The following is a 16,226-nucleotide window of genomic DNA, read 5'->3' as shown; positions in this document are numbered from 1 at the left end:
CTCATTTGTGCACATAAGAAATGTAACTTATCTAATAGGGAAATAAGAGGGGAAGGGGATAAAAGAAAGGGAGGCAATAATAAAAGGGACAGACAATTAAGGGAGGTAGTTATTAGAAACTAAACAGACTTTTGAGGAGGGACAGGAAAATGGAAGAAAAATGAGATAATTGGATAGAGGGAAATACACATCAATCATAACTGTGAATGTTAATGGGATGAGCTCACCCATAAAACAGAAGCAGATAGCAGAATGCATCAGAATCCAATAATATGTTGTTTACAAGAGACAAACTTGAAACAGAAAGATAAACATAGAGTTAAAATAAAGGGCTAGAACAGGATCTAATATGCTTCAGCTGAAGTAAAAAGTCAGGGCAAGCAATCATGATCTCAGACAATGCAAAAGCAAAAATAGACCTAATTAAAAGAGATAATCAAGGAAACTACATTATGTTAAAAAAGTATCATAGACATGAAATTATATCCAAAAAAAATTATAACAGGTTTCTCTGATAAAGGCTTCATGTCTTAAATATATACTGAGTATAGAACTGAGTCAAATTTTTAAAAATAAGAGCCATAAATCATCAAAAGATATACACAGGTAGTTTTCAGAAGAAATCAAAGCTATCTATGGTCATATGAAAAAATGCTCTAAGTGAGTATTGACTAGAGAAAGACAAATTAGAACAGCTCTGAGGTACCACCTATCAGAAATGACAAATGCTGGAGGAGATGAGGGGGAAATAGGTCCACTAATGTCCTGCTGGTAGGGTAGTACACTGGTCCAACTATTCTGGAGAACAATTTAGAACTATGCTTAAAAGGGCTATAAAACTGTGCGTACCCTTTAACCCAGCAATACCACTACTAGGTCTATATCCCAAAGAGATCAAAGAAAAGAAAAAGAACCTAAAATATCCATATCAGCTTTTTTTGTGGTGGCAAAGAATTGGAAATTGAGGGGATAGTCATCAATTGGAGAATGGCTGAACAAGTTATGGTAAACGATTGTGATGGAGTACTATTGTGCTATAAGAAATTATGAGGGAGTGGTTTAAGAAAAACATGGCAAGACCAAATGAACTGATGCAAAATGAAGTAAGAAGAACTGGGAGATCATTGTACACAGTAACAGCAATGTTGTAATGATGATTAACTGTGGAAGACTTAGCTACTCTGAGCAATACAATGATCTAAGATAATTCCAAAGAACTCATGATGAAAAAATGCTATCCACCTCCAGAGAGAAAACTGATGGACTCTGAATGCAAATTGAAATATAATTTCCTCTCATTCTTTAATTTTCTTGCTTTTTTTGAAATATAACTAATACGGAAATATGTTTTGCTTGATTTCACATGTATAATTGACATCATATTGGTTGCCTTCTTAGTAGGTATGGGAGGGGGTGAGGAGAGATTTTGAAACTCAAAATTTGAAAAGAAGAAAAGGTTAAATCAATAAATAAATTAAAATGTTAAAAAATTGCAAAGAATCTGAGCAAAAGATGGAAATGAATCAAATAGAATACTATTGTACTATTAGAAATAATCATAAAGGGGAAGGTTTTGGAGAAATCTGGGAAGGTTTATATGAATTGATGCATAGGGAAGTGAGCAGAATCAGAAGAACAATTTACACAATAGCACCATTGTAACGACAAAACTTAACCACCCCGAACAATATAGTTAATGACCATGATTCCAGAGGACTGATGATGAAATGTGCTACCCACCCACCTCCTTACAGAGAAGTGCTGGACTCAAGATGCAGATGGAAACATGTTTTTAGACAAGACCAATGCAAGAATTTGTTTTGCTTTACTATGTATATTTGTAACACGAATTACTTTTTGGGGGGTGTGGGAAAAGCAGATTTTTGTTCATCAAAAAAGTAAATTTTAAAAAGAAAAAAAAAGCTGCTATGAGAGACAGACGGGAGATAACATTCAAGATCTCAGGATATGCATTATATATATGTCAAGTCTATTGGCAGATTAATTTCATGAGCAAGTGCTATCTTACAATAGATGGGGAAGGAAGAGATTGGAGTAAGAAGGAGGCAACGGGGCGTGAATCCACAGAATAATCACCATTTTGTAGCTGTGCCTACTTTTAAAACTAATTTGACCACTTGAACACAATTGAAAACTCACCTAAAACTACAAATACTAGAAACCTTAGTCCAAGGGAGGGGAACCTGCAGCCTTGAGGCCACATGTGGCCTTCTAGGTCCTTGCATGCGACCTTTTGATTGAGTACAAGTTTTACAGAACAAATGCTTTTATTAAGGGGATTTGTTGTGTGAAATTTGGATTAAGTCCAAAGGCCACACGTGGTCTTAAGACCACAGCTTCCTCACCCTTGCCTTAGACTATAGAATATAGAATGTTAAGGTTGAAAAGGACCACAGAACATAGAATATAAGGACTGAAAAGGACCTTATAGAAACACACAGAATCAATAACAGACCCAGACGGGGAGTTATAACTTAGAATGTCAGATCAGAGAGGAACCTGAGATTACAGAATATTAGAGCTGAAAGGAATCTTAGACTATACAGCACAATGATAGAGCAGAAAAGGACCACAGAATAGAATGTTAGAGATGGAAGGGAGCTTAGAGCACTGGATTTTAAGGCTCAAAGCGACTTGAGAACATAGAATGTCAAAACTGTAAAGGACCTTAGAACATGAAACATTGACACTGCAAGTGGTCTTTGAGCATAGAAAATTGGAACCAAAAGGGAATTTAGAAGAACTTGCAGAAGAAATTAAAGCTTAGCCACAAAGTGACAGATCTGGATTCAAACATAGGTCTTCTGACCCCAAACTCAGTGAGCCTTGAACTACTCTGTGGTACCGTTTACTAATAGGGACCATTCAGTCCAGTCAATGCAGATGAGTTGTTTGTACACATAAACCCAGACTAAATGAACAGTGGATTTCAGAATTGGCAAATATAATAATGATACAGATGCATGTCTACCACACTCCAGATACTAAAGAACAAAAAATTTAAAAATTCCATTAGCAGAAATAAATTTTAACATTTATCGCACCTATATAATTACTATTGAAACCACTTTCCTAAGTGGTGTTCCATTTCAAACATTTTCACTGAAAATGATAATGCATTTTTCTTTTTAAAAAGTCTCACTTTTTCCCCCCTTTGGTTATATAATCAACTCTTAACCACCCATGATTATGGAAAGAAACCATGACATCAATGACCCCCACATATTCTATCTATGGATCTGATACCAAGGAGGCATTGATTTTTGCTCCAGATAATTGGGGTGGGGGGCTGGCTAGTTTTAAAATTAATTTTCACTATCTAAACTGACTAGACAATGGAAAGAGATGACCCAGAAATGGGCTAGGGAGAGGAAGGGTTGATGGAGGATAGGAGAGACACAGGAAAGGAAGGATGACAGCCTAGAATTAAAATCTGACCATAATTCACAAAACACAAGATCTGTGAGTGTATAAGTGAAAATTGACTCTATCTGTAGCCTAGTTAGTAAAAACCTTCTGAGGGGGGAGTCACTTTATGCGGGTTCTAATAGCTCCTCTGAAATAAACCTACAAAACCAAAAACTCAGATCTATTTAATTAAAGTTCATGCCAAACTTTATACCCAGATAAAGATCTTTCCAAAAAGATACAAAAGCTTGATACTACCAATGATACTTGAATACTTGTGGCCAGATTTCACTTTATGAGTTTTAAGATTAGAATTGTTGGAAAACCATTGCTTTTTTTTAGTTCCATAGCCCTGATTTACCCTATGTCCTCCAAGCTCAACTCCTCTTCGGTACCTAACAAAATCTGGAGAGATTTACAATCGTAGATTAAGAGATGAAAGAGATCTGTCTGATCTCTGAGTCCAATTCCCTCACAGATGAAGAAACTGCGATCCAAGAAAAATTAAGTGATTAGCCCAAGATCATGCAAGTAATACATGGAAGAACCAGGATTTGAACCCAAGCATCTCAACTCCAAATCCTATGCCACACAATTTCAAATACATGATGCTGTCTTGCCCATAGGGCCTGATATATTTATTTAGAAACATAGCCATTGCCTTTAATGGAATAACGTTCACTGCCCTTATCCTCAGTTCACAGTTAGACATAAATAGTCCCATTTATTGGGAAGGTTTTCTTTCATCTCTCAGCACAATGCAGTCTCTATCCAACCGACCCTCTCTCATTTTCATCAGTCCCTGAACCAGAAGACAGAATTTGTCATTTAACCCGCCGAGGTTAAGGGGGTCCAGAAACAAACCCTCCCTTCCAATGCGAGCAGATGTTTCTTTTTGGCAGGAAAATGAAGAGGTACCTTTTGTTTCCACCAAGTGTCTCTTGAAGTATTCTTTACTCAGAAGGCCATTTGTGTCCGGCAAATCCCCTGTTGTAGGCCCTCTGGCCCTCAATGGCCCCCTGTGTGCATTACAAATTGTATCGATATAAAAGAAGAAGATTATACTCTGCAAGAACACACACACTACATGCTGTCTTGTAAAAAGTGTAAATGCAAGCGAGAAGGGCAGCTCCTCCTCCACTGAGGAAAGGGCCAACCCTCCAGACCCTAGAAAAACAAAAATGCTATGCAAGCATTTCAGATTCTGCTGAAACATGAGCTGCTATTGATGAATCCAGGGTAATACTTTTTAAAAAGAACTTCCTCAACCTAAAAAGTTGCCTCCAGTAAAAAGGCAACTGAAACAAGGCTCCCTTTGGCATCTATTTTTCTCGGCCATTCTTTTATTCAATTCTGACCTCTCCACCAATATAAGTTTGAGGAAGAGTCTTGGGCGTGGCAATTGGCATTTCTGTTTAAAGGACTCAAACGAGGAAGTTGAAATGCATTTTGCCAAAATAATGCTAGTGTCTAGACATAAAAGCGACTTGAGAATGTGGTGTCTCCAAACCAGGCTTTACCACATCAAGAAAGGAAATCCTCAGGTTCACTTACCAGCTATCACCATTTCCGTAAAATGAAAGTAAAAACATGTGAATGTATTAACTGCATTCCCTCCTCAGAAGGCCTACCAGTCATCCATTAGCCTTAGAAAGATCCTCATACCTAATAAGATAAAATCAACTCCATCTCTTTTAATGTATGAATCAACAATTGAAGAACAATTGAAGCCAATTTTATACTTAAATACTAGTTCTATGACCATAGTGGGCAGGTGGGAAAAGCGCACTCATACTGGGATCAGAGGACCCGGGTTCAAATTCGGCCTTAAATATTTATTACCTAAATGATTTTGCTAAATTGACTTTACCTCCCTGGGCCTTGGTTTCCTTCCTTTTCCTATCTGTAAAATGGGTAGGTGTGTCTTGATGGCCTTTGAGGTCTCTTCCAGCCCCATGGGCTATAGGAAGTCAAAGTATCCTTATCCTAGTAGAGTGCAAGTTTCCTGAGGGATGGGGGAGTGAGGTAGAATTAAGGATTGTTACAAAGCAATAGGCTGGGTAGAGTGAAAAGAGATGACCTGGGAGTGACTGAACTTCCATTTAAATCCCATATCAAACATCCATTAACTGTGAGACTATCAGCTGGTTGAACCTTAGTTTCCTCATTTCAAAAATGGAGGTCAAATCCAATCCAATCAAACAAGTCTCCTTACAAAAGGTTCTATGTTAAGAAGATACAAGAACAATCCTTAATTCTACCTCACTCCCCCATCCCTCAGGAAACTTGCACTCTACTAGGATAAGGATACTTTGACTTCCTATATCCTAGGATGATTGTAAGAAAAGTGCTTGGAAAACCTTAAAGTATGGAAATGAGTCATGTTATTACCATAAGAAGTTATTGTTGGGGGCAACTAGGTGACGCAGTAGATAGAGCATTGGCCCTGAAGTCAGGAAGACCTGAGTTCAAATCTGGCCTCAGACACATAACACTCACTAGCTGTGTGACTCTGGGCGAGTCACTTAACCCCAAATGCCTCACCAAAAAAAAAAAAAAGTTGTTATTAGTGCTACTGTACTTGTCCAACTACAAAAACCAAATTCCAATAATCCAACATCAGAGAATTTTTAAAACATCCCAGTGCTCTCTACATGGGCAAGTCATTTCACTTTCCCTGGGCCTGTTTCTTCATCTGCAAAATGAAGGAGTTGGACTGAATAACCACTGAGGTTTCTGCCAGCTCCAGGGCTGTGACTCATTCCATCCCTTTTCCATGACAATATCAACAGACAGCTCATCTAGATTGACTGGAATGCATGGTTATTGATCGATGGCTGGGTGCTTAGGTTTGGGAGGTGAAAAGATCTGTCTGTGAGTGCTGGTTTGCCACATGGTAGCAGGGTTTTAGTTACTTCTGTGAAACTTCGTGCGTGATTTCATGGGTATTAAAGGAGTGGTGAGATCCAAATGGGAAAAAAAAAACATTTATTTGCTAACAAACATTCATTTGCTAAGCTCACCTAACTTTCACAAGGTGCCAGGCAGGAAGGAACTTTAGAGATCTTCTGGTCCAATCCCCTCAATTTACACATAAGGCCCAGAGAAGGGATGTGATTTATCCAAGGTCACACAGCTAGTGGATAACTTAGCCTGAGCTGGAACTGGTCCCCTGACTCCCCAGTGTAGTGGTCTTTTCACTATGAAATAATGCCTTTCTTTTGTAGTGATTTTTACAGCGACCAGAAGGAATGTTTTAATCCCTGCCTCCCCTGACCCAATTACTAAGTATGGCCGCTTCCTTTTTTAGTGAAAAGAGAGGACAATGTATCAGCCACAGACTGTCCCCAAGTATATGTGTATGACCCTGGGTCAGTCACTCAAGCTCTCGACTTCCTCATCAGTAAAATAAGATAATAGTACCGCATATAGTTATTGGGAGTATCAAGCAAGATAAAGCACAGAGAGCATTTTGCAAACCTTAAAATGTTATATAGTCCCAGCTATTATGACTGCTAATCATGACCTTCAAGGAATGGAGAGATTGAGTGGCAGAGTGGAGAGAGAAATGTCCTTGGAGCCTAGAACACTGAGGTCCAAGCCCCACCCATGCCACATACAGTCTGAGTGACCCTTGGGAGATCATTTACCGCCTCGTCTAACAAATCTCTAAAACCACTCAGTATAGAGAAAGGGTCAACCTACAATAGTGGAGGGATTTCCTCACTTGGGAGTTTTCTAGACCAGTGAAATTACAGTCCAATCTCTTCCTACTAAGGAATCCAGACTATAACTCTATTCATTATCCAAATACATTACAGTTTTGAAATTAACTGGAAGAATCTCAAAACACCAAAATGCAATTCTGAGAAAATAGATTTGGTTCCCTGTCAGCCTTCTAGGTAACTCATGAGGTGCTCCATGTTGCCCTAACTTAATAACAGAGAACAGAAGTGTATCTTTTCATCATTGAATTATGTTCTAGGAAAGCTTTAAACCATATGACCTCTGAGGTCCCTCCCTTCTATCTCTGAGATTCAGTAAGTCTTTTGAAGCTAAATACACTTAGATCTGGCCAAGTGAATTGCAGTGCTCCATAAAAGAGTCACACACACACACACACACACACACACGTACAATGCATGTGTGTATACATGAGAGTGTGTAATATCATGGGCAGAGCACTGGATTTGGAATTAGGATGACCTGAGTTCAAACCCTGTCTCTGGCACTTGCTTGGCATATGACTTGAGGCAGTTACCTGACTTCTCTGAGCCTCAGCTTTCTGGTTCGTAAAATAAGGTAATAATAGAACCCACCTCAAAAGGGATTGTGGTAGGAACTAATAAGACAATAATGTAAAGTGCTTAGTCAACCTTAGTGTTATATAAATGTTAGCTGTTATTATATAAAGTGTTTTGCAAATCTTAAAGCCACATATAAGTGTGAGATAGTATGTATTATCTTGGGCTTTGCTCAGTACAAGTTCCTTTATTCCCATGTTATGGATGAGGAAACTGATGCTCAGAGGGGCAGTGTCTCGGCCACAAGTACACAGCTAGTAAATGTCTAGGTCATGACTCAATTCCAGATCTTTGGACTGCAAGCTGAGTGCTTTCTGCACAATGGCAGCCTCAACAGAGATGCTATTGACAGTGGAATTCTTTCTTGCCTCCTTTGTAACCAATCTAACTTGTACTCATTAAGTCCCTAGAATATGTCATGCATAAGAATCAAGAGGAACACACCCAATAACCTAGACCATTTTTAATTTAGTGGTACCCTGATGACAGTCAACTCAGAGGCCCCGAATAGACTCTCTTGCACTCTGGAAAGAACACATAGGTGAAAAGAAACACCAAGGTTCTAAGCTATTGTTTGCCATTCCAAACAGGGTAGATGAGTCACTGCTGGGACAGAATGCTCAGGAAGTACCTTTTGTGGGAGAACCAGGAAAATATTTGGAGACAATCTGACCTAGCCTCGTATTAACTTAGAAGAGGCAATGCCTTCTCTACCAAAGGCATTTCTTCAGGGTTCTCTTTTCATATTCTCCAGCACTCTTGGAACTCTCCACAGGAGAAATCCCAGTGACAACTCACCGGTAAAAAATATCTTGTGTCTGTATGCCAGCTTTCTTTAAGGAACACAGAATGTCTGGAGAAATTACCTGGGCATTTCACAAAAGGAGATGTGGCCCAGAAGTTATTAATGAGAAAGGCTAAGCAGGATAATGCCTGGCGCTTTGGGAGGCATTCAATGCTTTCCAAAGCACTTTCTCACGAGACTCTCACACCAACCCAGTTAAGGCAGATAAGGCAGATAGAATATTTTACTAAGGAATGAACTCAAGAGAACAGTGCTTAGTGATTTGCCCAAAGTCACACAGCTGCCTATTGACAGACGAGCTTCCCACAGGTCCTGGATCCTTGCCTTCACCACTACTTGTCTAACACCACTCAGAAACATTACAAGAAGAAAAAATGGAGTATTAGTCCCATGGTCCACCAGATTGATTAGGCTTCTCTATTGACTTGATCCTTTACTTTCCAGCTGGAACCTTGGGGCAGCCATTTTAACAGTGTCCAATAGCATTTAAATGAATTTCTATCTGGCTGCATTCCAAATTAACCATATTCTTAAAGTTCCCATTTGGTAGAAGGTGACCCTATGCAAGCACGGTCTACAAGGAGCTTCTCTAAGACTGAGTGTCTCTATATGTGGAAAAAAAAAAGGGGTGACAAGTTAGAGAGGAATCAAGAATTCTTTATGCCGCTTATTATTCCCACTAAGTTTTCTGATCTACATTTCAATAATCCTTTAAACTTCAAGGTAGGATGCTACTGGGCAGCTCGCGCTCTTAATCATTATTATTATTGACAACAACAATAATAATAATTAACATTTATATAGCACTTGAAGGTTTTCAGGTACTTAGTCTACATCATTTCATCTGACCCTCACAACAACCCTGTGAGGTAGGTACTATTATTATCCCCATTTCTCTGATAAGGAAATTAAGGATGAGAAAAGGTATGTGACGCATCCAAGGGCACAAGGCTAGCGAGTGTCTGAGGTTAGATTCAAACTCAGGTCTTCCTGGCTCCTATCACTCTATCCATTACATCTAGCTGACTCTATGTCAATGGCACCTAGCCATGTGCAGATAGGCATTGAATAAATTAATTCTGATGCTGAGAACAATACTTTCACAACACAGAGTGGCTTAGCATTATCTCTGCTGATTTTAGTTTTACTGGGATACAAAATTCTGAATGTAATTTATGTAGAGAGGCTTCCCTTGAAGAAGGAAAAGAAGGCAAGGGGCTATCAGGGTGACTGGGTGAGAATAAACTCTAGGTTCATAAACTCTTTTAATGGATGAATGAAAAGAATGTCATTGTGGCCTGCACTCATAGACACAGGGCTAGAAAAGAAAATAGAAATTGATTTTCTTGTCCAGCCCCCTTATTTTACAAAACTAAGGCCCAGAGAAAGGAAGAGATTTGCCCCCCAGTCACACAGAGAAGTGCCAGAGGCAGGGTTCAAATCCAGCTGCCCCGATACTAACTGCCACAATCTTTCCACTGCATCATGTTGCCTTTTCCCTGCACTTACGGAAGAAGGTATAGCCCACTCACTAGTCAGGTCTTAAGACCCATCAACTGCAGTTGCTGGGCCTTCCACTCATTTCAGAATTTTAGCAGGGCATTGTTAACCTTAGCTAGATTATTCTAAGTTTAATTTTTTTAAAGAAACATTTAAAATAGTCTTATTTTCAGAAGCATCATTGTAACAGACCAATTTCAAAAGGCTTGGTTGCGAGTTTTTACTTCACAATTCCTTTTCCAGATCACAGTTATTTATACTTTTAAAAGAGGATGGAATCAATATGCTGTTATCTGTGTGGCTAACAGTCTCACACAAAGAAAAATGGAGAACAATCAAATAAGACCCAGAAATCATTCTTCCAATGATTGTCATTGAACTGTAACATTAGTAAACATTCACAGTTTGAAGTCTTGTTCGATCGATCTCCAGCATAAAAGTAGTGCAAAAAAAAAAAAAAAAGCATTCCAGTCCCTTTATTTTATGGTCCCAACCTCAGTACATTTCAACCAATTTCACGTCCTCCAGGATTTTTGTCAACACTTGCTACTGATGCCTTTCCAAAATTAATAATAAAAATAATTGATTTCTGTGGACCCATACAGACTTTTTTTTTAAAGTTAATTTCCAGTTAAAAATAAACTCTGATAAATCCAGGATAAAACCATGGCCTCTATTCTGTTAGACAATTTACTTCCATAAGTCTACACAGCAATTCATACAAATTTTTGGAAAAACAACCACTATGGAATCCAATGATTTCTGAGAGATTCTATGAAAGCATTGGTAAATGACCATTTGACTGGATTCATTCTTACATAGTAAATACTTCCAATGCCAACTTTTTTCTGCTATCATTAATTAATTACTAGCAATGTTGACATCACACACACACACTCGAACACACACACACACACACACACACACACACACACAGACTCCCTGTCAAATGATCTTGGCTTTTTTTTTATCATCTCTTCCAACTGATGTGCAAAACTCTTGCATTCTAATAAAAATATAAAGATTGATTTGCTTTCATTTAGCCCCAACCCCCTCTACAAGGTATATCATCTGCTTGATATGTAATACAAGTTTAGTTATAATTAGATCTCATTTAACCAATAAATGGTGTACTACTGTATGCATTAGACTCATTTGCATATTTCAGCTTCTTCACTGCACTCTCTATGCATAAATAGATTTGGAAACTTTGGAAGGGGGAGAGCATCACACGTCAGTCTCCACAGTCTTGGCATTGGTGCAGTTTTTTTTATCCGTTTCACTGTCGTCCCCCTTCCCCTGACATTTTTCCTCTTTTGCACAAAGAGATTCCTTAACTCCTTCTTCCATCTCCAGATACTCAGACTTGTCCCCAAAAGAAGAAGAAGTTGAGCTCCGGAATTTCTTCAGCAAGTTAGAGGGGAGATACGGGCAGCTGACGGCATTCTGGGTCAGCTGCGTCTGCTCCTCATTCTCAGTCTCTCTGTGGTAGAAATAGTTAAAGTTGGAAACAATCACTGGCACGGGCAAAGCAATGGTTAACACACCTGCAATGGCACACAGGGACCCCACTATCTTGCCCCCCACCGTGATGGGCTTCATGTCCCCATAGCCCACAGTTGTCATGGTCACCACAGCCCACCAAAAGGCATCCGGGATGCTTTGGAAATGCGTAGTAGGCTCATCTGCTTCGGCAAAGTACACAGCACTGGAGAACAGGATGACCCCGATGAAGAGGAAAAAGATCAGAAGGCCCAGTTCCCGCATGCTGGCCCTGAGGGTGTGGCCCAGGATCTGAAGGCCCTTGGAGTGTCTGGAAAGCTTGAAGATCCGGAAAACCCGGACCAGGCGAATGATCCTCAGGATGGCAAAGGACATGGCCTGCTGCTGCTGACCATTGCCACCCCCTTGCTGCTGGGCCAGGTCGGTGCCCAGCGTGATGAAGTAAGGCAAAATGGAAACAATGTCAATGATGTTCATGATGTTCTTGAAGAAGAGGGCTTGGCTCGGGCAGGCAAAGCAGCGGACCACAAACTCGAAGGAGAACCAGATGATGCAGACTGTCTCCACTATGAAAAAAGGGTCATTGAAGATCGTGTGTCCGGAGTTCTCCAGGTGAGAGGACATGGTGTCATTGGGCATCAGCCCCCGCCCGCCAGCATTCATGGCCATGGTAGTCTCCTTCTCATCCCGAAACTCTGGCAGAGTCTCCAGGCAAAAGATGACGATGGAGATCAAGATGACCAGGACGGAGACGATGGCGATGCCCCGCGCTGGGCTGGAGCTCTCCGGGTACTCGAAGAGCAGCCAGATCTGTTTCTTGAACTCATTTTCTGGCAAAGCCTTGTCTTCTTCTTCCCTCACAAAGCCTTCATCTTCCCGAAATTTGAGGAGGGCCTCCTCTCCGAGCTGGTAGAACTTCACCTCCTCAGTGAAGATGTCAAAAGGGACATTGACTGGCCTCTTCAAACGCCCCCCTGACTGGTAATAATATAAGATGGCATCAAAACTGGGCCGGTTCCGGTCAAAAAAATACTCATTCCGTAAAGGGTCAAAATACTGAGTCCTTTTCTCAGGATCCCCCAGTAGGGTCTCTGGAAACTGAGCAAGGGTTTTCATCTGGGTCTCAAAGCGGAGGCCGGATACATTGATGACCACCCTCTCGCAGCAGTCACTATAGCGGACAGAACTGTAGCCACCCCCACCCCCATCATCTTGAGGCAGCAAGTCCGTGTAAGAACATTCATCCCCGTGGTCATCTTCGCTATAATAAAACCTCCCATCTTCTTCCTCTTCCTCATCCTCCTCTTCCTCCTCCTCTTCCTCACTCAACTCCCTCAGGATTTTTTCTTCTGAGCCACTAGGCATGAGGTCTGAGCAGTGAGGGAAGCTGCCCTGTCTGTGAGGGATCTTCTTCTTCTCTGTCGTCCGCTGCTGCCGCCGCCGTCTTCTGCTGCTCCGGCTGCTCTGGGGGTCATGTGAAGAGCAGGCCCCACGGGCCTGGTGGTGGTGGTGCGAGCTGCTGCCTCCTCCTGAGCCCCCGCTGCCTTCCACCGCTGCCGTGGCAGCTGCAACTGCAGCGGCCGCAGCAGCCCTGGAGTGCGCTAGCCGCTCCCTCTCCCGTGCCCGGGCCTGAGCGGCATATCCATAGGGCATGTGACTGTTGCAGCCCGAGCTCTCGGCACTTACCATTGCAACCTCCATGGTGCTGGTTTTATGTAAGGGCTGACCCTAGGAAGAGAAGGATGGTAAGGAAACGGCTTGTTCCTGTCCTCACCAAATCAGGGCAAGCTCTGAATGCTTAGGTGGATTTCTTGGAAGAACAATGATAATTCCAGTCCAACTTTGCATTTTCCACCCTAGCTGCTCCCTAACCTCTTGCCTCTCATGAGTTCCACATTGTACCACTGACCTTGGTTGTGCAGGATCCAACAGCAGCAGTTTCAAGTCTAGGTCAGAAATGGGGTTTCCCAAGCATTCCTTTATGCCTGGGAACTCCAAACACAGAAATGGTTTGGGAACCAGTCTATGAGCACGTCCTGAGGTTCAGAAAGAGCAAGCATTAGCCAGCTACTAATGGCACCAGGAAAAGGCATTCTCTTCTCCTGCCATGGAAATTGTCCAGAACTTGGTCTATCAAACTCAAATAAAAGAACAAGATGTCTTTAGTTTTAACATCTGCCTTCAGGTGAGGGTTTAACCCACATCAGGTGTTGTGATGTAGGTCCTGCCATTGCTTCTCAAGCTCAGCAAGGAGGACTTTGAAGCCCCCTACACATCAGTCCATCAACAATGTCTCAAGCCCAGGGGCAAAGGATGGGCCGAGGCAAAGACTTTAGGAGCAACAGAGGGTACAAGAGGCCACTGCAATGTCAGACTCAACTCTGAGGTCTCCATAGAAGACTCGGAGGTGGAGATGAGTCACTCTTTGGCTAAGACCATGTAGAAGTTGCACTTGACCTGAAGAGGAGAAGAAACAAACGGGGTGGGGTGGGAGAGGGGGAGAAGAGGAAAAACTGTCATTTTCCTAATAAAAAATATCAACTACCGACTTGTCTTGGACCTCCATGTGAATACCTAAATGGTCCTCTTTTGGATGCTCACTGGATCTCCAGGGTCCCAAGCTCTCATTTTAAATGGCCTAAGTGAAAGAAAAGAACCTCAAATGAACAGTCAAAAGCCATACATTTGCTAAAAGTGTGTTATAGTCTGTTCCCTTGCTCACTTGCTTTTTTTTCTTTCTTAATCCCACTTTAGTCTGTTTTCTGACCCAATTACCCCATTACTCAGTCTGTTTTCTTTGCACCTTTTAGTCTGTTCTTTTCTCTATTCTATCCCCACATGATTCTCAACCTAAGCCTTGCTTTCACCTATTACAAATAAGAAAATTACAAAACCAGAGGCTGTGAGAACTAGGAGGGTCCTTGGAGATCTTCCAGGTCTAATTTACAGATGAGAAAACTGAGTCTCAGAGGGAATGGCCCTTGTTCAAGTTTAGTTGCCTGGGTAGGGGAAGAGCTGTGAGGAGAACCCAGATCTTCTGATGAGCTATCCAGTGCTGATTCTAAACTCTCATTATCAACCTTCTATCACTCTTCAGGGGTGTTTCTGCTGCTCACCATTTCTTTCACCATTTTTTACAACATTCTTACAGTCTTTTTCAGGTATTACATAAGCTCCTCCCTCACCCAACACCTATCATTCCATAACTTAAAGGTTTAAAGTTATTCCAGCCCAGAGTAGCTATGCTATGTTTCTGCTATCCATTGGACCCTAGGCATACTTGAGAATCCCCACACGCACTCTGAGCAAGGGAGAGGGCCGAGAAGAGGTCTATTCTAGCCTATACTCTCCAGTGCTGATTTAGGCAGAAATATTCCCAATCCCCTCAACCTTTTCCCCACATTTTGGTTGAGTGTAATAGCATGTCTCCAAACTCCAAATTAGTTCCCTCCCAAGAGGAGGTAGGGCAATTAATCCCAGTTCCTAATAATCCACCTCTTTCCTTCCCCCCAAGTTTGCTTTTAAGAGTGTTGGCACAATTCCCACATGGGAGCTTATAGGTTCACAGATTTAGAACTGGAAGGGACTTTGGAAGTTATCAAAGCTAACCCCCTCATTTGACAGAAGAGAAAATTTAGATCCAGAGAGGTTAAGGGATTTGCCCAAGTCCTATAGATTGTGTCTGAGGTGGGAGTCAATTCTAGGTCCAGCACTCTAACCACTATACCATACGGTCTCTATCATATCCCTTTTCAGTCAAGAAGGTTTACCTTCACTAGTTGTTGTCAACATCCACATTTCCTTCCAACCTTCTCTTTACTGAAGAATATACCTTCCTCCAAAGCCCAGTCTGGGTTCCACTGTCACCGAGTTTCCCTCTGAACTTTCAACCTATCTTCTTTATCTTTCATACCCTTTCTGGCTCCTCAAATCCATGTCTTCACCTAGTAAAGCCCCAAATCTCCTATCTCCCTTGCTCTTCCCTTTATATAATGCAATAGAATTCATGAAGTGACTTTAGGGTCATGGAATTGGGGGATGATTAGAAGGGCAATTTACGAACCATTTCTGATAGCATTTTCAGCTTCTGTTGCTACTAGATGCATCCAGATGCATGGGACCAAAAAGAAAAAGGTTTTGGGGAATCTTTGAGAGAATCCATCTCTTGACCACCTGCTGCTCCTTACTGAAGTGTGTCAGCCCTAAAGGTCCTAGAAAGCATTAAGGTCATGGGAGCCCAGTTGTAGCAAATGGGGACCATATACCTCTCCCAATTAAGGGAGCTCTCCTTGGGAAGGAAAGTCCCCATTTGGAGGTTTCCCAGGCAACAGAACTGGGAGGCTGTATCTCTCAAGGTGTCTTACATTATCTTTTTCCACGTTCCTAAGAAATTATTTGTGCATGCTAGAGGAACTACAAGTCCCTAAACGTAAACTACATCCCTACATCTCTGAGTTTATTTTCACAATAGAGAATTTATAAAAGCAGAGACCCCTTAAGGATCAGGTCAGGTCAAATCAGCACAAAGTGGCTTTTTGTTTTTGTGATTTCAGTTCTCTCTATCCATACTTCCCAATGCCCCCACAAATATATCCATAAATTGAAACCTGTGTATATAGATAAAATATATAACCACAACTTTCTCTGTGTAATTTCTTATTTCTCCTGGCCCTTGGGTATTCAGG

At 41.4% G+C, this 16,226-nt stretch overlaps 1 protein-coding gene across 1 annotated transcript; it reads right to left on the bottom strand.

Moving 5' to 3' along the window:
• Positions 1-11,265: 11,265 nt before the first annotated feature.
• KCNA4 (potassium voltage-gated channel subfamily A member 4) lies at positions 11,266-13,242 on the bottom strand. The gene has a single exon (XM_027837881.1). It carries the CDS (start codon positions 13,240-13,242, stop codon positions 11,266-11,268), a length of 1,977 nt encoding a protein of 658 aa, XP_027693682.1.
• Positions 13,243-16,226: the final 2,984 nt, after the last annotated feature.

The sequence above is a fragment of the Vombatus ursinus genome, unplaced genomic scaffold (assembly GCF_900497805.2).
Source record: "Vombatus ursinus unplaced genomic scaffold, bare-nosed wombat genome assembly UNPS02014822.1, whole genome shotgun sequence".
Lineage (NCBI taxonomy): Eukaryota > Metazoa > Chordata > Mammalia > Diprotodontia > Vombatidae > Vombatus > Vombatus ursinus.
The sequence above is the reverse complement of the archived record's forward strand: the minus strand, read 5'-3'. Positions and strand labels throughout refer to the sequence as shown.

Excerpts from the sequence above, each read along its gene's own strand:
- KCNA4 (XM_027837881.1), bottom strand. The coding sequence starts at position 13,242 with ATGGAGGTTGCAATGGTAAGTGCCGAGAGCTCGGGCTGCAACAGTCAC.